Source organism: Uloborus diversus, chromosome 3, assembly GCF_026930045.1.
Source record: "Uloborus diversus isolate 005 chromosome 3, Udiv.v.3.1, whole genome shotgun sequence".
NCBI lineage: Eukaryota > Metazoa > Arthropoda > Arachnida > Araneae > Uloboridae > Uloborus > Uloborus diversus.
This window is the reverse complement of record NC_072733.1, coordinates 85,214,548-85,241,774: the sequence shown is the minus strand read 5'-3', so window position 1 is coordinate 85,241,774 and position 27,227 is coordinate 85,214,548. Positions and strand designations below refer to the sequence as shown.

The following is a 27,227-nucleotide window of genomic DNA, read 5'->3' as shown; positions in this document are numbered from 1 at the left end:
AATACGCTATTCATGGAAAGTTTGCAAAATTTTAATTGTCTTTTGACAAGTCCTAAAAATAAACTGGGATTTCATGCTACAGCATCAATTTTTCAAAGAGATTTCAAAAAAGTCATTCATTTGTGTGCAATAAACATACTCTATAGTAGAAGATGTTTTAAAGACGTCTCTAGTAAACATACCATGTCTCCCTTAATCAACGGCTGCTATAAATTTCTTTATCATAATGAGAGCGGAAGAGAAAAGGGGGGAGGGAGTACCAATACACTTACTGATCTAAGGCAAACATTTTGCTATTTTTTAAGCACTTTTGTTATACTTGGTCTGATTGTCACGGAGTAATCTGAGACCTGCTTTTGCTTATATTTCAGCAACTAGATCACCTAGAGACTTCTGGATTTCACTAAATGATTTGCTTAATCTTAAGGTACAACTTAACGCTGAAAAAGTTAAAATTCTGAAATAAAATTATTATATCGGTTAGGATGGAAAATAGCAAATTTCATGTAATTTCCCCCTTAAATGTTTAAATATAAAACCCATTGTTACAAGTTTTGTTGCCTTACAAGATTACAACAGCAATATTAAAATAGTAATCGTAATAAAAATTTTGAATCAAAGCATCTCTGGAGCAAGCATGAAATTTATCCACTATCATTGCTCTTTTAAGATTTTTATCCTCATCTATGCCAATAATCGAAAACGGGGCTAAGTAAAGGCACATAGTAGGATCTTTATCACGAGTAACTTGTACGTTGTGAAATATGAATTAGTTTCGAAAATCTTTAATATTTAAAGGGTTATAATTAAATTAGAACGCAAACAAATCCTAGAGGGGAACAAGGATTAATTTTTAGTGCCAAAAGCTTAAAGTTTTAGACACGTGTATAGTTTTTTCCCCCTTTAGTATGAAACATTCATATGAAAAAAAAAAGCTGAAATTTCGCGATAGTAACATTATTCTATTTCTGAAATACATTTACACTAAAAAGAATAAAATAACAGAATTAAAAAAGAAAAATACTAAGCACTTTTCATACTGCATTCAAAAAGTCAAAATAACTTTTATGGGTCAGAAAGAACAAATATTTAAGTGTTCCTGTAATTTTCAATTATTCCAAGAAAATGACTCCACAAACGAGAAAAAGTGCGGCTCAAGTCATTTCAAACCAAACTTTCCCAGAAAAATATGCATGTTTCAACACTCAAGTTTATGATTGAAAGCCAGACAATGAAAAGAGAGAAATTCTCTACCTGACTTGAGCCGTACTTTTCCTCGTTTGTGGTGTCATTTTCTAGGAATAATTGAAAACTACAGGAGTACTTAAATATTGTCTTTTCTGACCCAGAAAAGTTATTTTGTCCTTTTGAGTGCATTATGAAAAGTGCTAAGTATTTTTTTTTTAAATTCTGTTATTACATTTTATATTCCTCATGAGTGGGAGTCGGAGTCGAAAAGTTGGAAACAGACTGATTTTGGGGTAAAGGAGTCGGAGTCGTTAGAAAACATTCCGACTCCGACTCCGGGTTTCTTCTTTTCTTTCATTTTCACTGACTCTCCTTGCATTTTTTTTTAAAACTGACTACCAATTGGTTGGATTACACGTATAAAAAGCTACTAATGATAAAATAACTGCCATTATGGCAATCAGCTAGCTTGAGTGCTTACCGAACTTTCTGTAGCCGTCTCCTAGTTTGCTTGATTTTAAGCTTAACTAACAGCAACTGTCAACAAACGGTTTTTTTTTTTTTTGACTAACATTTTCAAGTAATCACTTTCAAATAAAAATAGAAATATAGTGTTTTTTTTTTTTCGATCTCAGTTATAAAATAGTTAAAGGAATGTAACAATTTAGTAAGTCGAGGCCCGTAGCTCAGGTGGAAACTTTTGAGAGTGATCGGCAAATTCTAATAAGTTCTGGCGCGAAAGCACGAATCCAAAAGATCTGATGAAATAATCTAATGTTTTTTTTTTCCTTTATTAAGACTCTTTCTATAAGCTTGATTCTCACTAATAAGTGTGGAACAAAATAAGTGTAAATGATTTCTTGATCACAACACTCGCAGTCTTTTATTGCAGTCTTAAATGAAGACTTATCTTAAAATCTTCATATTAAGGTTAATTCTAAAGCAGCCAGTAAAATTTAAATTAAAAATTTAACGAAGTAGAAATATAGGTATGGTAAAAACTATTCGCGTACGAATTTGTACACCGCTGCATTTTGTGTAAAATTAGCTCCTGACATTTATGTGTTCTATTTTCGTTGAAATTTTATTGATGAAATATAATTTAAAATATATTCGGGAAAATTTTCAGAATTAAAGTATTTATATTTTTTATAAATTCTGAAATTAACTTTGGGTGTCATCTACCAGATGGGTGTCACCCGGGGCAAACCACCCCCTCTCAAGAACTTGGACTTAGAAAAAAAAACTTTTTTGCTCTCAAGTTACAGCTTTCAAAAATTGAAAGCACACGATTTGATCAATATCTATTTGTTAAACATTAAAGGGAGGCAAATTACAGGTAATCCTTTTCAATTTTTTAATGGGATTTTTAAGTCATCTCACTTTTAAACTTGTAACTATTGGAAAATTTGATTTTTAAATTGCATTTCTAACGTTCTATGCGTCTTGGGTTTACAATAAAAAACAAAATGCGAAATTTTCATAAAAAGGAATTAATATTTCAATCTGTTTAGAGGAGAGGTTTTCCCCCTTCCCCTGCAGGGAGAGAGGGAATTGAAAAAATACAATGTAAAAAAAATCCGGAGTCGGGTGTTTCAAAATCCAGGAGTCGGAGTCGGCCATTTTCCTTCCGACTCCGCAGCCCTGCTCATAACCTCGAAACATATGTCGTTACTCTACAACGTTGTTCAAAAAGCCGGACAGTCCGGATGATATTCGAACATCTAGTACTCTTACATTTAATCCCAGTGTTGCATACTGGCGGCACGTGATAATGTAATCCTCTGCTCCACATTTTGGTTGAAACAATTTTATAACCTGTTTTTAAAATTTTGTACTCGTAACCGATTTTTAAAGTTAAAAAACGAAAAATTCCAATGGCAATTCGTTTTCATTCGTTATATCTCCAAAAATAAATAAATAATTGAACAATATTAATAGTTATAAAATAAATAAAGACAGATACATACATTTGCAGATATTTATGGCTGTATGGCGCTAAATTTATTTGATTGTCTTTTGATTTTACCCCCTAAATATTTAGTCACGTTGGGAACACAGTTGGTTTAGCTTTCCAAAGAAAAAAAAGTTAAAAATTAGTAAATTAATGAATTAAATTAATTTTTAAAAATCGCTGCACCTTAATGAGCAGTTTTCCATTTATAAAAGAAGACAAATAATAAACAATGCTTTTCAATAAATTTCGTAAAATTCAAATTCAGTTTACATTTTTATGCTTGAAATCTTTTAAAAACTTAATTGAGATTACGTAATATTTAAAAAATTTCTTGCACACACGTAGCCACATTATTAAATATCTAGTATCCAAGTTCCAAAATTAAAAAATCAAACACGCATTTAAATGCGCTCCTAACTCATTTTATATTACCCTTAATTCTAATTCTTTTCCTTCTTGGTTTTACGATCACAATTTAGCATTCAAAAGGCGTGTTCAAAGTAACAAAATTTTAACGAAAAACTCTTAACTCACGCTGTATCTCTTTTTATATGACACTTTGAGACCGTCCACCAGGTGTCGGAGCATAGCTACACTGCTGCCAATTCCCATTTCGTAATTCGTTTTCTTAACTTTATTCTTTTTACTTTCAGGTGCATTGAGAAAGCGAGGATAAGGTCGACTTACCGAAGAGCATCAGTCGCAGGCAAAATGGCTAGTAGCCAACCTTATCTAGGTACAGTGCTCGTTTTTGTTTCCAATCTTGACAGACTAAATTGAGTGCGTCTGAATTTTCCATTTCAGCCAACCGTTTTTTAAAACTTTTAATTTGTTTATTTTTTTGAACCTTCAAAATTGTTTTTCTTCTCAGGTTGAACTGAATTAGTTCTTATCTAGGTTTTCTGATTCCGGACATTTTTAAGGCCATAATATTTTTCTGCTCAGAAAAATGCACTCAATAGACAAAAATACACTGAAGTCTGTGATTTGCACAATGTTAAATGTGACAGGTGTGAATATTATTGTTGTTAAGAACGATATTAGTGGGTTATCATTTCAAGTTACAGATATAGGTTCTCACGGTTGTGAAATTTAAATCTTTAGCATACACATATTCATCAAATCACATGGTTATAGAACCATGTACTGAAGGCTCGATTTACACCTCATGAGGCAGAACCATTTCTGTGCAACCCTGCATTAGGCTTGCTATAATTTTAGTCAGTCATATTAGAACAGCAATGGGGATGTTTACAAGGTAATTGGGTAAAAAACCCAAATATATATATATATTTTGAAACACTTTTTTATGAGAAGAAAGGGCTTTACGCAGAACAATACAATTTTTTTGAATATTAAGGGAATTTTTGTCTCATATATTTTGTGGTGAGTCATAGCATTTAAAATTGAAAATATATATATATTAATTTGAATTCTGAAATTTTGAATTCAAATTATGATTTTCGCAATCACGAGTTGCGACACGACCCTACTCGTTGTTTCTAGAAACGGCTCATGTCCCCTCAAACCTGCCCCTCCTCCTTGGCGGTTACGTGTGTATATTGGTGTGTGAAGGCATGTGTGCGTACATGTGTACGCTTGTGTGTGTGCGTGACCTGTGTGTATGCGCGTAGGCGCGTGTGTGAGTTTGTATGTGTGAGAGTGTGCATGTGTATGAGCGTGCGTGTTTGTAGGACATGGACACCACCGACCAGGAGCAGCGGTGCTATAGGACCAGAGGCCGGTGGGCGGTGGTGCTGCAGAGGCCCCTGATCCAAGCTGAAAAAGGAACCAACCGCCAAGGACAGTGGAGTGAGAACAATAAGCAATCCTGATTGCTCAAAGAAACCCTTTTAAAGGAAAAAAAAAACCCTCGATTTATGTTGATTTTTTTTTTACCAATGCATATTTTGCAACAACGTAAAATAAAGTAACAGTAAAACCTAAATCAAAAACTAGGCATTTAGGACGATTTATTGGAATCTCTCAGGGTTTTATAGTGCAGAGTAGGTTGGTACTTTTTATTACCTAATTGTAACCGCTTATTTTAAAGAACGAAAATGAACGCTCCCACATCACCATGCAATCGATTATAACAGAATATGATTAAATTTGACATTTGTTGTTTATAAGGCAACAAAATAACGAGCTCAGCCTTATTTATTTCAAATATAATTATGTGATATAGAGTAGGTAATATTAATTTGTTAACCGTCCTTAACAAATGGAAAACCATAGCTTGTCGGAAGTCAACATAACAGAATCAGACTATGTCTCGCACTTAACCAGACGGAATATTAAGTCTTTGACGAATTATTTCGACGTTGAAACTCGTTCTAACTTGAAAACGGGATATCTAATGAGTCCAGGAAGATTACGGTTCGATTTACTAAAATTGATCAATGGCAAAACAAAAAAAGAAAGAAAAATACTAATCTAAAATTATCGGCTTAAAACATGCAACACATTGTTGTTTCAAATTAATCTGATTTTTTTTTCTTTTAATAAAGATTACGAGTAAAAGCTAATTGAATACTTTGAGTTAACTTCATGCTTAGTAACTCTACGAGTTGTTTGATTTGGCAAAATATTTTTTCCCGCCAAAGTGTTGCACACATAGCATTTTAGTCATGTATGTCATTAAAATTTTTTGAAAACCTCTTTCGACGTCTTGAGCACGTTTTGCTGATAAAAGACTTACCCGTGCCAGATTCAGAATATTTTAGTTTGGAATCGAAATGAAACCGAAATCAACCATATGTAAAGAAAACTTGCAGAAAGAGAACTTGAAGAATACATCGCAGCATTTCATACATTTTAATTATATAATTTGCATTCTTTCATTCAATTCAAATATGAAGAATAATTGCGTTTTAAAATGCATTTTAAGAACGATAGTTTTGCGATGGTTATTTTTCCGTGTATCGTGCAGGGGTGCAGGTGCTGCATAGAAAGTTCTTCACCTAATTAGTGGTGTCTTACATTTTTTCCGTGAGGGTCGCACCTTATATTCAGATGAATCTCGCGGGTCAGGGCACATGTAAAATGTAAACATATTTGGAAAAAAAAAAGGGACAATATGGAAAAGATTACAAACCAAAAATTGTTATTCCTGCTACATGCTTTTATCAATATGAAATTTCCACATGTCTTTTAGAAACCAACTTCTGACGATTCGACTCCAAAGTTGAAACAATAGTTCTTGGTTCCGAATGAAGGTGACTGATTGATTGTTTTGGAAGTTAAGTGTCCAAAACATAATTTTCGATTCCGAATGTTGAACAGAACTACACGGGCCACATGGAACAGCTTTACGAGCCGTAGGTTTACCAACACTGCACCTAAACTACGTGTCCCCACCCCCTCCCTCACCTTTTTAACCCTTTAAGGTTCGTTATGGGTCAAAAAATTTATTTTATAAAATATCGAATACAAAAAGTTATAAATTATGTTTCATATTATTAAGATAACAGAATTTAAATATAGCAAAAAAAAAAGTTATTGTTCGAAAATATATTGTTTTTCCACCCCTTTCGTTGCTGTTTTTTTTTTTTTTTGAAACTACCTCAAACATTTTGCTCTGAACAAGGAACAAAAAGAGGCGATTGGTTGCATATCCTAGAGTTGCAACTAGTTGCAACAACCAAAAATTGAATCGCGTTAGCAACACAACAATGTAATTTTAAAAAGGTGAACAGAGTTTTAATGCATCTATTTCTTTTTTTTTTTTTTTTTTTTTTCGCTTTCTTTATTTTTTTAGAAATTATTTATTTGAAGTGAGATATAATGAATTATTTAGGTTGATAATTGTCTCCTTTTTCTATAATTTTGGTAGTTTTGTATATTCTTAATGGAATATTTCAAAACTTTTTTCCTCTATTCTTATTATTTTGGGGGTTTTTTTTTATTAGCTAAGTCTCCCCATTTTTAAAGTACCACTCCACGTAAAATGCTGTTTTCTGTATTGCGCAATGAGTTAATTAGTCTTCAGCTTTTTGAAGAAATGTATCAGCTTTATAAATTATTTTAGCGCTTCGAGATAAAGTGACAAAATATTTTTTTTTATTTCACAATTACATAAAAATTATTTCTTGAACTCGAAACGTGCTTTTTCTTCGCTTTCTTTTTCTTCAGAAGCAAAAAGTGCGAATTTATTATTTATTATTATTGTTTTTTATTTTGTTTATTTATTTATTTATTTGTGTTGTTAAAGAAATCGTCCAGAAAATACAGTCGAACTTGCTTGTGACGAGCGCAAAGGGACCGCGATACTCGCTATAACCCAGGGCTTGTAAAAAACGGGTTCGTGAAAAAAAATCATGAACATTTATGCTGGCTTTATTAGTTGTTTTTATATTTCTGTACAGTACCAAAGAAGTTGGTTATTTAATTTGAACTATCTTATTGTCTTCTTGTTATTGTTTTCGAAGAACGTGGGGTTTGAAAAACATCGTCATTTAGTACATCTGAGGCTTCAAAATAGTTTGAAATTTTCCTGTACTTTCGAAGCCAAGTATGTCAAGGGCTATTCAACTTCAAATTCTTCACATTTGCTGTTATGGTAATTGTTTTCATCTTTTTTCTCCTCTCTCTCTCTCTCTTGATTTTCAGCTACAATATCCTTGGAAGAACAGTAAAATCTGTGAAGTTGATCACCCTTGTAGGTTGACCACCTATCTAAGTTGACCGCTTTTTTGAGGCACGGAATTAGCGCGTAATATATAAATCAACCTTTGTAAGTTGACCACCTGTTTAAGTTGACCACTAAAGTAGTGCACCGCTAATGGTCAACTTACACAGGTTTCACGGTATATCTTGGAAATGATAACATTCTCTTCAACAAACATACTCGTATACTTTTTAAATGCTCCTCTGCTCCAGAAATTTCAAAAGAAAAGGGCCGTGTCATCACTTGTTCTCATGATTTATGTCTTATCTCTAACTTTTGGCTGAATTCGAAATGCGAATGGAATTTTTCCAAAAATAGCAAAATCTTTTCTGAGGAGGAAATTAACAGGCATTTTTTGAATTACAAAAATATTGCTCGCTTTAAACGGGGTTTCCTTGTTAAAAGCGAGTTTTGTTCCCATAGGTTTCGGCATTGTACCAACCAAATCTTTCTGATTTCCTCGCTAAATCAGAGTTTTTGTTAAAACAAGGTTCGCTATAAGCGAGTTCAACTGTAATTGAGTAACGCGATCCAGATTGCAGCGCTAACCGCGATTTCTTCAGGATAATTTCTCAGTTTTAAACACTGTAGTAAAAATAAAAACTATGAATAATTTACCAAATTCCATTCTTTTACCACACTGGGGCGCACTGTGGGGCGAAAACGCCATAAAGCGCTTAGAAGTGTTTTTAAACCTCTCTCGCTTGTTTGTTTACTCAGGCATGTTATAATGGATTTTTCTCGATCTGTTTCGGCTCAGGGTCCAACGTTCGCAGGTTTACGCAGCTAATTCAGGATCTTTCTACAGACCATTAATGACTAATTAACATTAATTTCTAAGAGGACATAAGAGGACATTTTTTTGTAGAGCGTTTTGAAAAAAAATAACTTTGAATTCCCCAGTTTTCGGTGCTGATCAAAACCAATTATCTGTTTGAATATTCGATTCTTCTTTTTTTTTTCTTTTTTTTTTTTTGCTTTTTTACTATTGTCGGACACGAGAGAAATTAAATATACCCGCCATTAATACGAAAAAATATATATAGATTGCTTAAAAGCAGTTTGTTTAAATCTCCTTCATTCATGGTTCTTCACCGTCTAAAGGCTATCTTTAACTTTGTAGTGGATGAAGGGCTTTAAAATTCCAGTTCTGACTGCCTAAGATATAGGCCTGTGTAAATATATTAATCCGCAATTGGTTGAATATAAAAAAAAACTCTTTTAACCTGTTTTTGTCGTTTTCGCCCCACTGTGGGGCGCTCCAAACTTGAGTTTTTGGGAGGAGGAAATTCTCAATGAACCAAATGAAACAGTGATTTTTTACCGCGTACTAAATTACGAATATGCACAATGAACACACACACCTACTTCTAACGAGAAAAAACATTAAGCATCATTAAAAAGGAACATTTTTTTTTTTAAACTGCATTATTGCAATCCGTTCTGGAAATGTTCCGAGTCGTCAAAGTTGCCGACTAAGGGCATGGGTGACATTTGGGTGACCTTCCATTGAGGACACCTTTGATACCACTATTTGCTTAAAATTATGAACTCAAAAACTAATAAGCTGCAGTTGAACTCGCTTATAGCGAGCGCAGAGGGACTGTGGTATCTGTTCGTTATAACAGCGGTTGCTCGTAAAAAAAATCATAAAAATTCATCATAGTTGCTTTTTTTCTTCTTCTTTTTAACCACTGTACAGTACTAAATAAGTTGATTACTTTGCTTTGCACTGTCTGAATGTCTAATTATTATGGCAATGTTTTTGAGGAATACACATATACAAACATATATAATTTTTATATGTTTATTTGCTCCACAAATTAAGAAAAAGGCTATCGCTTATTCTCAGGATTTATGATTTATCAGTAACTTTGGATGGCTTTGGAATGTCGAAGGAAATTTACCAAAAATGATAAGCTAAGCTGGAAGTCAGTACAAATTTTGCGAATTACAAAAATATTGCTAGCTTTAAGCGGGGATGCTCATTAAGAGCGAGTTATGCTCCCATAGACATTGTACCAGCCAAGTATTTCTAATTTTCTCGCTAAATCCGGGTTCTCGTTAAATCAGGGCTCGTTATAAGCAAGTTCGACTGTATTTCTTTTCATAAGATACGTTTGTTCGAAAGACAATGTTAATCACTCTGTTTAGCCTCAGTAGATAAGATTCTATTCAGTTCGTCACAATCGAGTAAAAAGTAAAAAGAGACTGACAGTAATTTTACGTTTAGTTCCTGATGATAATGGAAATAAAAGATAACTATACAAGCAATTGATAAAAGCTCGTGACGAAGTGTAAAACGTAAACTGCAATGACATTGAGTCAGAATCATGGGCTTTTCCGGTGATTCCTTATTTTGGAGAAATGTTTTTTAAAATTATTTTTTGTTTACTTTGATTGCGTTCTTACTCAGAAAGACATTTTTAAGGAGGCCTTTTTTTTTTTTTTTTAATCTTACGAGTAACGATAGGTTGCAGAATGATATGAAAGTCAGGTTTGCATGAAAAGTCATTTCTAGTTTGCTACGAATGGTGTTTTCATTGATTTAATATAAAAATACCATCTCTATTTGCAACGTCATTTGTATTTATTTTGATGAATGATGAAGAGATTTCATTTCTTTTATTTTTCTTTTTTCTTTTATTTCATTTTCTTCCCCCTTTTTTTTCCTTGATAATCGCTAAATCAATATATATATATATATATATGTATGTTTATGTATATTGTGGAAGAAAGAAAAAGTGAATTTTTCAAAGTTTATTTTATATTTTGAGTAATTCATGCGCACCAGTTAACAGCCTTGAACGAAATATTTGAACATCTGCCTCAAAATAAAAGGCTCCTTAAAACCCAAAAACACGTAAATAACTTTGCAAATTTGTGTTTCAAAAACGTTGATTTTAATCACTTATTTTTCTTCTGCATGGAAATGAACATTTATTTCGTATGCAATTGAATGAGTGTTTGGCTCCACTAATTTGAATGTTTAAAATATAAAAGGGCTAAAGATCCAATTGAAAAAGATTTTGTCTAGTGTTTGTGCCTGAGCTACTTTTTGTTCTTGAAGAAAAAAAAAAAAAAAAAAAAAAAAACTGAAATTCAGAATTTAAAACTGAACGAGAAATATTTTAACACCGAAGGGACTAAAATAAAAATAAAAACAGCCCCTGGTTAATGACAAAGCAATTTTGAATACGCCATTTGATTATATATAAATGCTCAACGATTTCAAGCCTACGCATCTTGGCATCATTTATTAAGAGATAGCACTAGAAAATTGGCATCAATTTCAGCCGAACAGTAAACCGATCTAAAGCTCTAAAAACGCATTCTCGTTTTCAAGGCATATCTTCCATCTGGCAATGCTTGGGAGAAAAACTTTTAAATAAACCAACTTGTTTGATCACCGAGAAACTGTAAACTGCATTGAGGGTGGCTCGTAAAAATAGAACAGGAAAAGCCTTCGGATAGAATGGAGGCCCTCAGATATCTCCTTCAGATTGACTAAGATGAAAAGGAAATCAGTTACCTCTGTAACGGATGTTTACGAAACGTAAACACGCCATGTATTGCACATTTTTGATGTAAGACCAGAAATATTGGAATACATTTGCTTCCGATTTCTATGCTTAGTACTTGAAACATTTTTAAGCGCTTTTTGCCGTTTTCGCCCCACTGTGCGCCGGTCCGTAACGCTTTTAGCCTGTTCGCTTAAAAAAAATCTTTATTCGAAATAATATTAATAGCAATAGCAAAAATAACACTTAATTATTTTGCATACGTTTTATGCTTTTTCTCGAAGGTTTATTCGAATATGTAGAATTAACATAATGATTACTCTTCTTCACAGTTAAAAATGTTTTTAACGAAAATTTATGTTAAACAATTACAATTTACGTATGCAACAGTTTCTTAATTCCAAGTATAGTCGAACCCGCTTAATGGAATAGCCAATTTTCCACGACTGGTTATTCCAATAAGCGGGATTTAAATAAAACATCAACTGTTTGGTACATTGAAAGTGTATTGCATAAAGCAGAACATTCTTTTAACAGATTGGGGACCCACCCCATTGCAATTTGTACTCCTTCCTCCGGGAGATTGGCTTCTCCTTTTTAATTTAGTGTTTGTTTCGTCAAAATGTGATTTTGTCCTTTTCTTGTTATTCAAAGTTTTTGTTAACATATTGGTTCATACGTTATCTTAATGTTTGCATGTTTTTATTACTTATTTTAAACTACTCATGTTTATACCTTTCTCCTCAAAACACACTTACTTTTAACATATCTTGACTTTATACTTATGTATATAATTGGTACTTAAAATTGAACCCTCAGAGGCTCTTGCGCCATTAAAAATAAACCAACCAACCAACCAATCTTTTAACCGATATTCTAATAAGCGGTCTTATTTGCAGAGGACTTTTTTTTTTAAAAAAAGGACAAGGGAAAAAGAAGAGCCACTTCCCCCCCCCTTTTTTTTTTGCAAAAAAGAAAGAAAAAACCTCCCCGGTAAACGAACTAATTTTTTTTTTTTTTTTTGCAACGTTTCAGTTGTCTTCGGGTAAAAAAAAGTTGATAAGCGCTAATTTAGGCTGTCAACTATCTGAACACCTTTTAAAAGAACTACGCCTCTGGAAGCAGTGCAATAATAGCTAACCTTTTCATTCTGAAAGCATTATAGAGAAAGCTAGTTATAGCCTTGTATTGAAAGCAATGCAGTAAAAGCTAACTCTTTCATATTCAAAGCAGTGCAGCGAAAACTACTTACGGTTCTGTAACTCAAAGCAGTGCAGTAAAAGCTAACCTTTTCATTCTGAAAACAGTGCAGTGAAAACTACTTGTTGCTCTGTATTGAAAGCAGTACAGTGAAAGCTAACTTTTTCATAGTGAAAGCAGTGCAGTGAAAGCTAGTTATAGCCTTGTATTGAAAGCAATGCAGTAAAAGCTAACTCTTTCATATTCAAAGCAGTGCAGCGAAAACTACTTACGGTTCTGTAACTCAAAGCAGTGCAGTAAAAGCTAACCTTTTCATTCAGAAAGCAGTATAGTGAAAGCTACTTATGGCCCTGTATTGAAAGCAGTGCAGTAAAAGCTAACTCTTTCATATTCAAAGCAGTGCAGTAAAAACTACTTACGGCTCTGTTACTGAAAGCAGTGCAGTAAAAGCTAACCTTTTCATTCTGAAAACAGTGCAGTGAAAACTACTTGTTGCTCTGTATTGAAAGCAGTACAGTGAAAGCTAACTTTTTCATAGTGAAAGCAGTGCAGTGAAAGCTATTTAGGCTCTCTTCCAAGGGTTCCCAATAGTCAGAATTTTCTCAAGGCACCCAAGTCAATTCTTTGTGACTGGAGTCACTGAAGTTTTACAGGATTAGGGGGAAATTTTAAGGCAAATTATTTCCGTACTTTTGAGGGGATGCGCCATCACTCTTGAGAGTGATAGACACACCTATTTCCTGACATCTTAGATCTTATTCATGCGTACCATACATACAGGCAGCCAATCATCAAGTTGATATATTTGTATGATTTTGTTGAAAAAAATCAAAGTATCTTTTAACAGGGTTCCACTTGTTATTTGCTTATTAAAATAAGACCTTTTAAAGCTTCGTAGAGAAACGGTGCCACTCTCGTTGTTACTCTTTTATTGTAGTAGAATACCTGAAATTTTGATGAATAACTAACTACACTTTTTTTTTTCATTAACAATTTACATTTAATACTATGAAAACTTCTCGGTACCCTTTGGCTCTACTAACGGAACCCCAGGGTGCCGCGGCACCCACTTTTAAACTCCTGCTCTATTCTAGGGAAAGCAGTGCAGTGAAAGCTAACTTTTTCGCAGTGAAAGCTAAGAGCAGTTTTATAATGAAAGCAGTACAATGAAAACTAACTTCGGATTAGTGATGAAAATAGAAACTAGTGTATATATATATAGAAGCAGTGCAGTAATAGTTAAATACGGTTTCGTAAGAATTATCAAAATGCTAATCAAGCAAAATCAGATTTTGAAAAAAATATTTAGGTGAAATATAAATTGGTTTAACTATTCTAACATGAACCTGATAAGAAAAGCTATATGTATTTGTTCGTTTGTATCACTTCAAAGGCTTGTTTTCAAAACCGCGTTTTAATAATATCAAAAGAAAAAAAATTGAAATTTCATTAGAGTTTCATATTTGTTCAGATGAAAAGTTACGTAAGCAAAGGCAAGAACTTTTTTTACTAATGTCACTTTTTTACTGCACAACGATTTAGGGATATTAAACCGTAAGTTTCCGCCCCTAAGCCAGGGCTAAGCCCCCCCCCCCAGATATACATGTAATATACCACACATCCCGGTTATCACATCCAGAGGCTGCAGTTTCTTACTTATTAGAACTCATTAGCCTGGATTGGTGAATAACCCAGCTGGAGGCAGATGTCATCTCATTGAAGGTGAGAGTGCCCACAAACTGGTAGATTAAGTAAATTTATCTCGCCAGCGAGTGTCCGCAGCATAGTGCGGTTCGACGCGTAAATTTAGATTTTTTCAACAAAATCGTACAAATATATAAACTTGATGATTGTCTGCCTGTATGTATGGTACGCATGAATAAGATCTAAGATATCAGGAAACAGGTGTCTATATCACCCTCAAGAGCAGGGTTGCCAGACGTCCCAGATTTCAAGGGACAGTCCCGTATTTTGAAAAATTGTACTGCGTCTCTGGGAACATCCATACGGGACGGCTAAAGTCCCGAATTCTGGTTGATAACAATATTTTACAGAACGAGACATTATTTTAAGAGGAAAAAAATAAAATAAAACAAAAAATGTAAAATGAAGAGCAATTAAAATATCATGTGGCAGTAAATGCAAAAATTGCTTTCGTTTTGATTTGGTTGGTATGTTTTTGCTTTGGCGGCTGACCATGAGGAAGCGAATAATTGCTTCTTCTTTGCTCATTGACTAATGTTGCAAATTATATATCTACGCATGCGTCGTCGATCGTAATGAAAACGATTTTTATTGTCGACATTTTGGGAGGTTTAATGCTTTGTTGCGATTGAATTTTTCAGATTTATCTTGAATAGACGTCTCAAAAATATCCCTCCCCCCACTCATTTTTCACTCGTAGAAGCCTGTCCCTTATTTAGTGTTCTTAATTCTGGCAACCCTGCTCAAGAGTGATGGAGCATCCCCTCAAAAGTTACGGAAAAAATCTGCCTTAAAATTTCCCCTTAATCGTAAATTGAAAGCAAAGCTTGGGTATTTACCAGTTTGTAGGCACTCTCAGCTTCAATAAGATGACATCTGCCTCCGGCTCGGTTATTCACTATTCCAGATGAGTTCTTATGAAAACGAAACTGCAGTCTCTGCATGTGATAATCGGGCTGTCTGGTATATTGTATGTATTTAGGGATAGTTTAAAGGTTATTTTCGTTTCAAAATCAATAGAGATCTCTACTGTTCAACATGAATTTAGTTAAAAACTAAGTGTTTTCGAAATTTCGATAAGTTTGCTCATTTAAAACACTCAAACGGTGTTGTTTATACTGTCAGTAAGAACTGACTGCAACGATAGCGAAACGAATGTGTATATTTTCTCTTCAAATAAAAAAAAATAGTTTCGTCAGGGAGCTTAGCGAAAAAAGAGGACGTGTTATTGACACAGATTTGAGTATTAATACTTTTGAATAAGTACAGTAGAACTTCGCTTACTCGGATCTCGTTTATCGGGATATCCGGATTATTCGAATCTATTTTTTAGTCTTATTTTTTCTTCAAAATTTATACTCACACATATCATTTTTAGTTGGGATAGCAATAATGTAACCATACATTCTCTAAACATTTGTGTTTAATATTGATCAATTAGTGGTAAAACGTTTATAGTTGAGGCAAACCTAACCTAGCACCATTGGGAAGGCTACGCAGATTCTAACCACAGCATTATGACGCTGCAAGGTTAGGTTTGCGCAATTTAGAGCCGATATATATATATATATATATATATATATATATATATATATATATATATATATATATATATATATATATATATATATATGTCGACGCATCAGCATAAGATCAGCCATTTTGGATCAGAGCTCGTGTTTGAGAGGCTGTCTTTTCTGGAAAGTTATCGCGTTTGATGATTTTCCACGGGGAAAAATTATTAGTGGCACATGAATTGTTAATTAAATAAAATATTATTTTAGGCCAATTTGGCAAAATAAGAAAATTTGCTCTGGTAACCCTGGGTCCGCAACAATGAAAATCCGATCCAAAATGACTTAAACTTAAGCTGATGCGTCGGCTTGTATGTATAGCTGCCCTAGCTCAAACTCTAGTTGACTGCGCATTATTCAAACGCCACACATGTTTGAAACAGAAGAGAGTGTACAAATTATTTTTATATCGTTTGATGTCTTGTAAAGAATTATATATAATGATGTTACAAAACATGTTTTTTTTTATCATAATGAACGATACGTCTGCTTATTCAGATTTTCTTTGCTTATTTCCTGGATTATCCGGATTTTCGGCTCTCCGGATTCCCTTTGGTCCCAGTTAATCCGGATAAAAGAGTTTCTACTGTCCGGAAGAAAAACAGCTCGAAAGTAACCGAACTAAACTGAACCCAATTACTCTTTTCTGTTGACCCATAAAGAGGTAAACATTACATTGGCAAGGTCATAGTTCAGCTTATTAGAGCCACAATACACTTTCGCTCTATGTTGACAGCTGATGTTTGCCTTACAGATGAAAGGAAACTCACTCTATTGTTTACATTAACTCTATGGTGCCTTCTCATACGTACTGTCTATCCTTCACGAGAAAAGCTCCCGCCGTAAAGTCTGAACCCGTTTACTGCCATAGAGACGGACTTCGTTCATTTTCTTAACAGGAGGTTTTGTGGTGCCATTTTGCCACTCATCTTCTCGTCTTTGTGCAGTCGTACGGGTATTTCCTACATTAAACTTCCCTTGAAAAAATGAGACAAGCCTCGTTGCTATAACAATAGACAGGCGCAGACATTTCGGGGGGGGGGGGGGGCTTTTCTCGTGATGGACGGACAATATAAGATGGCTAAAAAGCATTTTAAAGGAAGAAAATTATTCTGTTCCAGGTACATGTGCCAAGTGTTTGGGAGTTATTTCCGAAAAAGGATGCGTAGCAGAAAAACTCAACTATCATCAGAAATGCTTCGTATGCTCCCTGTGTAGTAGGTATTACGTCATATAATTTATGCATGCTGTAATTGTTATAATTACTGAGAATTCAAGCTATTGCAGAAGACAATAGTAGTGACTATTGCCTTCTGCCTTCTGCGTGTTCAGAAAGAGCTTAATCACAAACCTTAGTTTCAGTACGAGCAAAAAAAAAAAATCTCCAACATTACATACAACACGAATAATCAGCAAATGAACTTTTTTTCTAGCTAATTTTATAAAGTAATAAGATTTTTTAGAAATTAGTTTAACTGTTACATTAAAAGTCTTTGAGATGGCCTTGTCATTCTTTCCTTTCCTGGTGTATAGTGCATGGCACTGTTAATCCCCCTTTCAGCATCATGTCGCTTTAACCTGCCAACAAGCCCGTCCATCGCCTAGGGAGGTCGCCCCCCTCCCCTTACCGGCGATGGAAATTAATGTAGTATTTACATACAAGTAGACGTGGTTTTTGATGTTTTTTGCTATTGGTTTGAGACTATTTAAAGCACTATTCAGCAGAAAGGAAAATAATTAGCCAATAATTGGAAAACTGTTTTGGCTATGCCTTCTCATAAAGGTAAGGCTAAATTATATATGTGATCTAAGAAACATTTTTTCATTGGACATTTGGCAAAAAGTTTAAAAAGATTTATACACGCATTTTAATGACTCCAAAATAATTTTTGCTTTTTAAACGGTACGTTTGGTTTTGGCCGCATCAAAAGCACTTCGATGACTTAACGGCCATTCTGACTCCAAGTTCCATAGTAAGTGTTGCTCACATTTAAATAATATCATCAGTATCCGATTGCAATTCCAAGACTATTTTAGTTTTTTCCATTTACTTATTTGTTTTTTAAACCTAAATTTTAAAATAATAATAATTATAATAATAATGATTTTTGATGGGATGGCAATAGAAGTTATTGATAAATGGAAAGGTGATTTTTTTCAGGTAAAGAGTTGTATGGAAACCCTTACTACACTATGAATGGAAAAGCTTATTGCGAAGAAGATTATCTGGTAAAAATTGTATCCACAATAAATTAATTTAATTTATTTATCTATCTATCTATCTATCTGTTTCTTTTTTACTATCAAAAGAAAAAAAAACAATATTCCCTTCCCCACAAACAATTAACATTTTAATGGTAAACGGACGAGGGGACTACAAAATTCATTAAATGAATTGAGGTGTAGATTACGTCCCTTAGCCGGAACTTAGGCAAAACTGCAAACAAATACCAAATAACTTGAAATACACCGCCAGCTCAGTCATTTCCAGCCGAGGACTGCAGTAAGCACGAAACTGTAGTCCTCGGCTGGAAATGACTGAGCTGGCGGTGTCACGTATTTTTGCTTTAGCCCTGGCTAATGGATGGTAATTTACTGAATATACCAAATAACTTGTTACGGCATTCAGAGAAACTTAGCTACCGATGTGAAGGTAACCTCTCTTTTATGGCTCTTCCAGGCTGGCGATCCCTTATAAGGGCTATCTCTGTATACCGTTACGAGCTGGTTAGTATTTGCTTGTCCTTTATTGTATGATGTTTATAAACGTGCAGTTTAAAATGAGGAATAAATTAACATGAAGCATACAACTAAAATAATAGAAAAGTTTTGAGAAAGAGCCATATAGTAAATCTATTTTTTCTGTCATCGATACAAATTAGTATTTTTTTAGCTAACGCAGGTTTATGAATCTAATTCAGAAGCAAAGTTTAGGAAATTGCATTTAGTATAGCTGCAGGCAGTTAGCGGGGACTCTCCGAACTTGCATTTTTAGGAGGGCGGAAATTCTAAATTTGCCGAATAGAACTCCAAATTTTGTCAGATGATGGTAGTTTTTCCAAATTGAACTTCAAATTTCGCCGAATAATGATAATTTTCTCAAATAAAACTCCAAATTTTGCAGAATAGTACTGCAAATTTTGCCAAATGATAATAACTTTGCGGAACAAAACTCCAAATTTTGCCGAATTGAACTCCACATTTCACCAAATGATAACTTTGTCGAATAAAAGTCCACATTTTGCCGAATGGAGCTCCAAATTTTTTCCAAATCGTCAAAGTTTGCCAAATAAGGAAATTTTTGGAAAATCACAGTAACCCCGGTGACCTACCATCAGGGCACCCCTTGCCGTTAGACCATTTTACAAGAGGTCACGCTCGAAAGATTACTTGTCACTTTTCGAGTTATCTTAAATGAATATATTTAATATTTAAAATATTGAAATTTGCCGTAATTAATAAAATTCACAGCATTTTTCACTGTTAATACGGTTGACATGCAAAGGAAAACTGGTTCCAATTAACAATACTTCCTGCACAGTGTCATGAACTCCGTGAAAGCAAGATAGCATGACACATTTTCCGTACATCGCAGTCAGACGACTTTTCCGCACCGTGTAAAAATAGAAAAAAAAAACAAAAAAATTGGATAGTAAAAATGTTGTATTCAGGAAAGGGGAGATTTTTACTAAATACTTTAGGTTCATTTACTTTCTACGTGGAAACTGGTGGCTTCGCTAATATTTATCTCTATCATCTACGGTTTAGGGTAGGAAGACAATTGGTGAATAAACACACCACAGCTCGTATTTTTCCCCCTTTCTTACTTTCTTTTTTTTTTAATAACACTCTTTTAAATAAGTTTTTTTCCACGTGAATTGGCACAGAAGATCCTCGTTTTACGCGGGGGTTGCGTCACGAAAATACCGCGTAAGACTTGCTTAATAGTTGAGTTAAAATAGGGGTTAGGTTCCATAGATTGTTTTTAAAAAAATATTTCATTCTAGTGATAGATAAATTTGTACTAAGTTTAAAGTGTAATTATTTCGATACATCTGCTCAACGGGCAAAAGAAAACATGAATAAACAGTGTTTACAAAAAATAGCTGTTTTATGATAGTCTTTTGTCAGTCATATATATATATATATATATATATATATATATATATATATATATATATATATATATATATATATATATATATATTAAGAAATATTAACATAAACTATTTTTTACCTGGACAACTCAAACAAATTAAATTGAACTAATCATCAGAACTCAGTTCAATAGGCGCCATAGGCAGCTCTTTGATACTGGTAGACTATAAATTTATTGGCATGCCCTTGATGAGCCCCAGGGTGTTTTGGGATTTTTATTCAAATTTTCGTTCTTTCAAGTTCAATTCTATATTGCTAATAAATATGTATATATATTTATATATTGTTAAATAAATAGACATAGATGTTATGATTATTATCGTCAACTATTTATTTATTGACTTTTTTTTCAGAACAAATTGGACAAATGTGCTACTTGCAAACAACCAATTCTAGAGAAAGTAAGTGTTGGCTGTGGAAAAACGTGAAACGTTGTTACTTTCAATTCATATTAAGCCCACCCCCGCCATGCTGGAACGTTAGAGGCGATTGCTAAACAAATCGTAAATTAAATCAAAAGCAGTAAAATTTAACTCATGGGTCAGGGTTAATCACGAAATGCTTAAAACTTGAAATGAAAATGCAAGTTGCGACAAGGAAAATTGTATTTATTTTTAAAGCTGGCCTTTTTAGCTGTTAATTAATATCTACTTAAAGAGTTTTATGGCTTGAAAAAGGAAATAAGGCGTAACTAACATGAATAGAAATTTTATTCAGTAAACTTTAAATTTGTTACTAAACCTTAAATCATGAATGTCAAGAATTTGCCAGAATGTTAGTGCGTCTTAGACTTTTTACTTAAGTTATTTATGTGTTGTCTGCTTTTTTGACCCTCAAATTTTGGCGTGAAATGTAATAAGTTTGTGTAAGAATTATATAAATATTGTTTTGTTTGGACCCTGGTTTATATATTCATTTATTTGGTACATCACTATTGCTCTGTCTGCAATTGACTGAGTAGTATCTGTCTGCATTGACTGGACTCGATAAAATGAAGTTTGACCTTGGGAGCATTTGTTTTTTTCGTTTGGGGTCACTGAGCAATTCAAAGAGCAGTTATCACATGGCTTTGGTGAGATGAGGTTTCAACTTTGAAGCGTTGGGCAATTCACTAAGCAGTTATAGCACGGCTCCAGTAAGATGAAGTTCGACCTTAGGAGCATTTAATTTCTTGTTTTGAGAATTCACTGAGCAGTTATCGCATGGATCCGGAACGATGAGGTTTGACCTTGGGACCATTTATTTTTTCCGTTTGGGGAATTCACTGAGAGGGGAACTGTTACTAGCTTGGATTTGAGTTGAAATAACTTCGCAATATAACTACAAAGGTAACTTAACTCTTCACAGTGAACTTCTCGAGAAGAACTAAGCAGTTTCAAGGTCTGGTTTCTTCTTGTGAAAACCGTAAGACTAAAACCCTTTGTATATACTTTTTACATTTTTATATTCTTTTGCAAGAAAGTGGACAAATAAAAATTATTAACTGTCTGGTTTAAAGAGCAGAAAACTTATTTTTTAAAAAGCTGATGCAGTGTCCTCTTTAAAATAAAAAATATATGATTTAAAAAATTATTAAAAAATTGCAGTTTGTTTTTCCTTTATTTTACTCACATTTGATTTTTATCTCATATAAAGCTACCCATTTTTTATTTTCTCCTATTTTTTCTGATTTTTTAGCGTATTTCTCTGTCAATTATTTCAAATTTGATTTCAATCATTATGCATATTTGTCAGATTAGTTTTACATCACATTATGAAAGGTTTTTGGTGAAATAATACTTGTAATATCATGGTTTTGTAATTTTCAAAAATATAAATTTCAAGCTTAATTATACTTATTAATACAAATTAATTAAAAACAGAAGAGTCGTCTTTTTAAAAGTTTGGTTTGGTTGGTTTGATTTTTTTGGCGCAAGAGCCCTTGAGGACTATACTGCGCCAAACGATATTTTATTATGTGCTATTTATTTTTTATTAAAGAATATAGTAAATAGAAGCATATTTTGAACGAGAAAGCATAGAACTTCAAGTGTCAATATTAAAAAAGTGCATCCGATAAAAACATTTAAACAATTTGAAAATAAAGACAAAATGGGCGAAAAAATATCTTGAAAAACAAAGGAAGGACGAAATCACATAATGACCAGACAAACACTAAATTAAAAAGGAGAATCCAATCTCCTGGAGGAAGGAGTACAAATTGCGATGGGGTGGATCCCCCAGCAACTCCTTCAAAGATGGGTTAAAATTATTAAAATATTTATAACGAATTCGATTAAAATTTGGGCAGTTGCATAAAATGTGCAACACTGTCTGATTTACATCACATGTAATGCATGTTGGAACTGGTTCATGACATAAGAGATATTTGTGGGTGAATCTGGTATGTCCAATGCGAAGTCGAGCTAATAAGACTTGTTCTCTCCTGGTGATATTTAATGATTTAAAACCTCTAGTGGAGGGCTGGATCGAATGCAATTTATTTTCGATTTCTGAATTCCACGTCCCCTGCCAATACGTGTTGAGGCTTACAACGATGGCGTTTTTGATATCATCGAAAGGGACACTATTATCGACCAGGATACTTGCAGCTCTGGCAGCTGAATCGGCTGCCTCATTGCCTGCAATACCCACATGACCAGGGACCCAACAAAAGGTAATTTCAAAATTATTTTGCATAAGGTTTTTGTATAAAAGATATGACTGGATGACTATAGGATGGCTATTGTTATTGCAGTGAGTGATGGCTTCCACTGAACTCTTGGAGTCAGTGAATATCACCCACTTTTTGTAGACGGATTGGGTTATTGATTGTAGCGATGAAAAAATAGCTTTTATTTCTGCAGTAAATACCGAGCAAGATGTGTTTAGTTTTTCTGCCGTAACTTGATCATTAATTATTGTTGAAAAGCCGACGTGATTGTTTGCTTTTGATCCGTCAGTAAAAATGTGTTTGTAACCAGAATACTTGCTTTTGATCTCATTAAAGACTTGTTGATAAACTGTGTCTGCAGTAGTTTGTTTTGGGAATTCTGATAAATCATTAATTATAGAAGGTATGACTTCGCACCATGGTTCAATTAGGTTTATTGTGTTGACGGTTTTAAAATCTGGTAGCTGCAGGTCTGAGAGTACCCGACGCATTCGGATCCCAAATGTTGGGGTCATCGAAGGCCGGTTTAGAAATAAAGCAGCATTACATGGGTTAAAAATATGGAGATGTAGTGGGTGATTAGTGCAAGGTTTTATTTTGAAGTAAAAATTTAAAGAAAGTTTGAGGCGTCTATTGTTTAGAGATTGTTCGTGTGCAAGGATATGAAGACTGTTGATAGGCGAAGTTCGAAAGGCTCCTGTGCAGATGCGTAGTGCTTGATTATGTATTGGATCCAGACTTTTCAGATAGGTTTTAGCAGCGGAACCATAAATTTGACATCCGTAATCAAGTTTTGAGCGTATCAAAGCCCTGTATATTCTTAGCAGAGACTCAGTATTAGCACCCCAAGAAGTGTTCGCTAAGACTTTAAGGATATTTAATTTTAATGAACATTTCTTTTTTAACTCTTGTATATGCGGTATAAATTTTAGTTTATTGTCAAGTGTGAGACCAAGGAATTTTCCTTGATCTTTTACAGCTATTGGTTGATTATTGAGGAGGAGCTTTGGGTCAGGGTGAAGGCCTCTTTTTCGGCAGAAGTGGATACAGAATGTTTTTTGAGCAGAGAAAGTGAAGCCATTTTCTTCCGCCCATTGGGTTACTTTATTGATTGCAATTTGAAGTTGTCTTTCAACGATACTCATGCTCGTTGATGAGAAAGAAATTTGAAAATCATCCACGAACATGGTACCTTTTACAGCGGGAGGCAATTGGCCAATCAAGCTATTGATTGCTATAATGAATAGAGTTACGCTTAGTACACTTCCCTGGGGTACTCCTTCTTCTTGAATGAAGGTATCCGACAGAACAGACTTGACGCGTACACGAAAAGAACGATGTTTCAGAAAATTGGAGAGAAAGATGGGTAAATTACCTCGCAACCCATACTCGTGCAGGGTTTTGAGGATCCCATACCTCCAGGTACGGTCGTATGCTTTTTCAATATCGAAAAATACGCTCACAAGATGTTTTCGTTTAAGAAATGCTTCTCTTACTGATGTTTCGAGAAGAATTAGATTGTCTATTGTGCATCTGCCACGCCTAAATCCACTTTGAAATGAGGATATGAGATGGTGTGACTCCAGAATGTGCATCAGTCTGGCGTTTACCATCCGTTCCATGAGTTTACATAGGCAACTAGTGAGAGCTATAGGTCTATAGCTCTCAGGTTTATCAGATTGTTTATTTGGTTTAAGGATAGGGATAACTATTGCTTGACTCCAGCATTTTGGGAATCTATGTTCGGAATAAATTCTATTAAAAAGCTGCAGAATATTTTCTAATGAAGACCTGCTTAGATTTTTTAACATGCTATTGTGTATTTCGTCAGAGCCAGGTGATGTGTTTCTTGATTTTTGTAAAGCAATATTTAGTTCATGAAAGGTAAATTTTGTGTTGTATTGATGAATAATGTTTGAATTAAAATCAAGAACTCTTCGTTCTTTATGAGATTTAATAGCTAAAAACTTAGAACAGTAATTATTTGCGCTGGAGACTTCAGCCAAGTGAGTCGCCAGGCAGTCAGCTACCTCTTTGTGATCAGATAAAAGTTGACCATTTTTCTCCAGAATTGGAGCACAAGATATGCTATAGTTTCCAGCGATTTTTTTTATTTTACCCCATACAGTCTTGGACGGGGTGGACGTCGTGATTGTGCTGACATAGGCCTGCCACGAGTCCCGCTGGCTTTTCCGTCGAATCCTACGAGCTTCAGCACGAGCTCGTTTAAGTGTCACAAGATTTTGTGTGGTCGGGTATCGACGAAATGTGTTCCATGCTTTTTTTTGTTTCTTCTGAGCTTCTTGGCAAGCAGAGTTCCACCATGGCTTAGGATATTTGATCCTGCCTTTCGAGGTTCTTGGTATAGCAGCGTTCGCTGCGTTTAAGATAATGTCGGTTACTCGCTTTACCGCTACATCAATATCAATGTCAGTCACGTCTTCCGATGTTATTTCTGCCAAATGGGTAAATGCTGCCCAATCAGCTCGATCAATGCGAAGACGGCCTTGCTGATGCTGCTGATAGCTGCAGCGTCCAGTATATGTTATTTTGATTGGAAAGTGGCCACTAGTGTAGAGACCACCCTGCACCTGGAAATCCCAAAGTGGCAGAAAGGAAGGTGAGGATATTGCAAGATCGATGGCATGGTAGGTTTGCGTAGGAAGGTGAAAATAGGTATTTTCACCGTCGTTAAGAACACATAGATCGTTGTCTTCAATAAAGTTTTCAATAATAAGACCTCTGCTGTTAGAGTCTGAGCTCCCCCAGAGAGGATTATGGCCATTAAAATCCCCCAAGATGACAAATGGGGGAGGAAGTTGATCAACCAATGTCTGCAACTCCACGCTTCTCAAGTCGTAAGAAGGTGGAATATATATAGAGCAAACTGTGAACAGCGAGTGAAGGTGAACGCGCGCAGCTACTGCTTGCAGGGATGTGTTGGTATTGAGCTGGCTAGATGCATAATCATTATTGATTAGCAATGCCACTCCTCCACAACGACGGTCACCTGACAAGCAGTCCTTGCGGTATATCTCAAAACCTTTCAACCTCGGTCTATCAACAGGGGACAGAAATGTTTCTTGCAGACAGAATATGGCCGGTTGGTGATATTCGACAAGATCTTTGATGTCCGTGACATTATGCGAGTAACTCTGACAATTCCAAAAAAGAATGCTCAGGGCCATGAAGAGAAAAGGAAGGAGAAACGGCCAGAAGAAGAAAAAGTAACTCAAGAAAGAGGATGGTCCGTCCACCCTTCATCGTCGGATGGCGGAAGATCTTCAAAATCGACATCCTCGTCCTCCTCTTGGGGAGGAGGTTGTTGGAGTTTTTCGATTTGGGACTTAGTTAATTTTACTTTCTTACTAGAAAGTAAAAAGTCCTCTTTCTTAAAATTATAAAATTTTGGGGGCCTCTGTTTAGAGGCTACCCCAATTTTTGCGCGCGTTTGAATAAATTTCTTTTTTTCTACAGTTTTCTTTTGTTTTTGATCAGTTGGTTTGTTCGAAATTAATTTAGTTGAGTAACTTGTACTTGGGATTTGTGTACTTTGTACTTGAATTTCATTATTATTTTTTTGTGGAGGCTTAGGAGTATTGAGCTGTTTATTTTTTGATTTAGGAGAGTTAGTTGATTTAGTGCTGGTTATTGTAATGATTTGAGGATCTGTTTGTGTACCGGTGGAATTGAATACTTTTCTTACTGCTGCAGCATATGAAAGTCCAGATAGAGGTGTACGAGACTGAACTATTTTTCGAGCGTCTGGGTATGATATGTTCTGAGTAGTTTTGATAACCTGTATTTCTTTTTCGGAGAGCCATTTAGGGCATTTTCTAGAGTAGGACGGGTGATCTCCTTTGCAGTTGACACATTTGAATTCCTTTGAGCATTCATTGCTATCGTGGCCGACCTCAGCACATCTGGCACAAGTTTCTGTGCCACGGCATGACAGCTTGGAATGCCCAAAGCGCTGGCACTTAAAGCACCGTAGCGGGTTAGGAATGTATGGTCTAACAGGGCATGAGAGATATCCAGCTTTGACACGTGAAGGGAGGATAGGCGTACTAAAGGTCAGAATGACATGTTTTGTATTCTGCATTACGCCATTGCGTTTAATAGTGATCCTTTTCACTCCACTTACGTGTTGGTCCTTCATTTCATCTAGGATTTCCTTCTCTGGTGTGAATAGAAGGTCTGGCTCTGAAATTACTCCCCGAGAAAAGTTTAATGTAGAGTGGGCTGTAACTGTGCAAAGATAAGGACCTAATTGTTTAATAGCTAGTATGAGTTGAACTTGTTTATTATCTTTTATTTCGACCAAAAGCTCGCCTGTTCGTGTTTTTTTTACTGATTTAAATTCGCCGATTAGATTTACAAGAGCTTTGTTGATTAGAAAAGGAGATACAGCAGTAAATGTAAGGTTTTCATTTCTTTTGATAACGAAAAATTTTGCGGAGGTATACGATTCATTCTGACGCTCCCCACAAGGGGGAGAAGTGTTCTTTGAGTTTTCATCCATAAACGAACCAGAGAACTAGGGGGAAAATATGGGGTCTAACCCCTGTGTAGCCCCCCACACAGAGGTAAGGCTGCGTACGAC

At 34.8% G+C, this 27,227-nt stretch overlaps 2 protein-coding genes across 2 annotated transcripts in view; one reads left to right on the top strand and one right to left on the bottom strand.

Annotated features, from left to right (window-relative positions):
- LOC129218688 (probable nuclear hormone receptor HR3) overlaps positions 1–27,227 on the bottom strand; it is a 310,012-nt gene that overhangs the window by 212,848 nt on the left and 69,937 nt on the right. The window lies entirely within an intron of this gene.
- The window catches only part of LOC129218689 (Wilms tumor protein 1-interacting protein-like), a 54,441-nt gene that overhangs the window by 16,417 nt on the left and 10,797 nt on the right, over positions 1–27,227 (top strand). Inside the window, exons 2-5 of the mRNA XM_054853010.1 lie at positions 3,799–3,881; positions 16,935–17,030; positions 17,975–18,042; positions 20,325–20,372. Of these exons, the coding sequence (XP_054708985.1) occupies positions 3,857–3,881; positions 16,935–17,030; positions 17,975–18,042; positions 20,325–20,372 (237 nt within the window). The 5' untranslated portion in view covers positions 3,799–3,856. The remainder of the gene's footprint in view (positions 1–3,798; positions 3,882–16,934; positions 17,031–17,974; positions 18,043–20,324; positions 20,373–27,227) is intronic.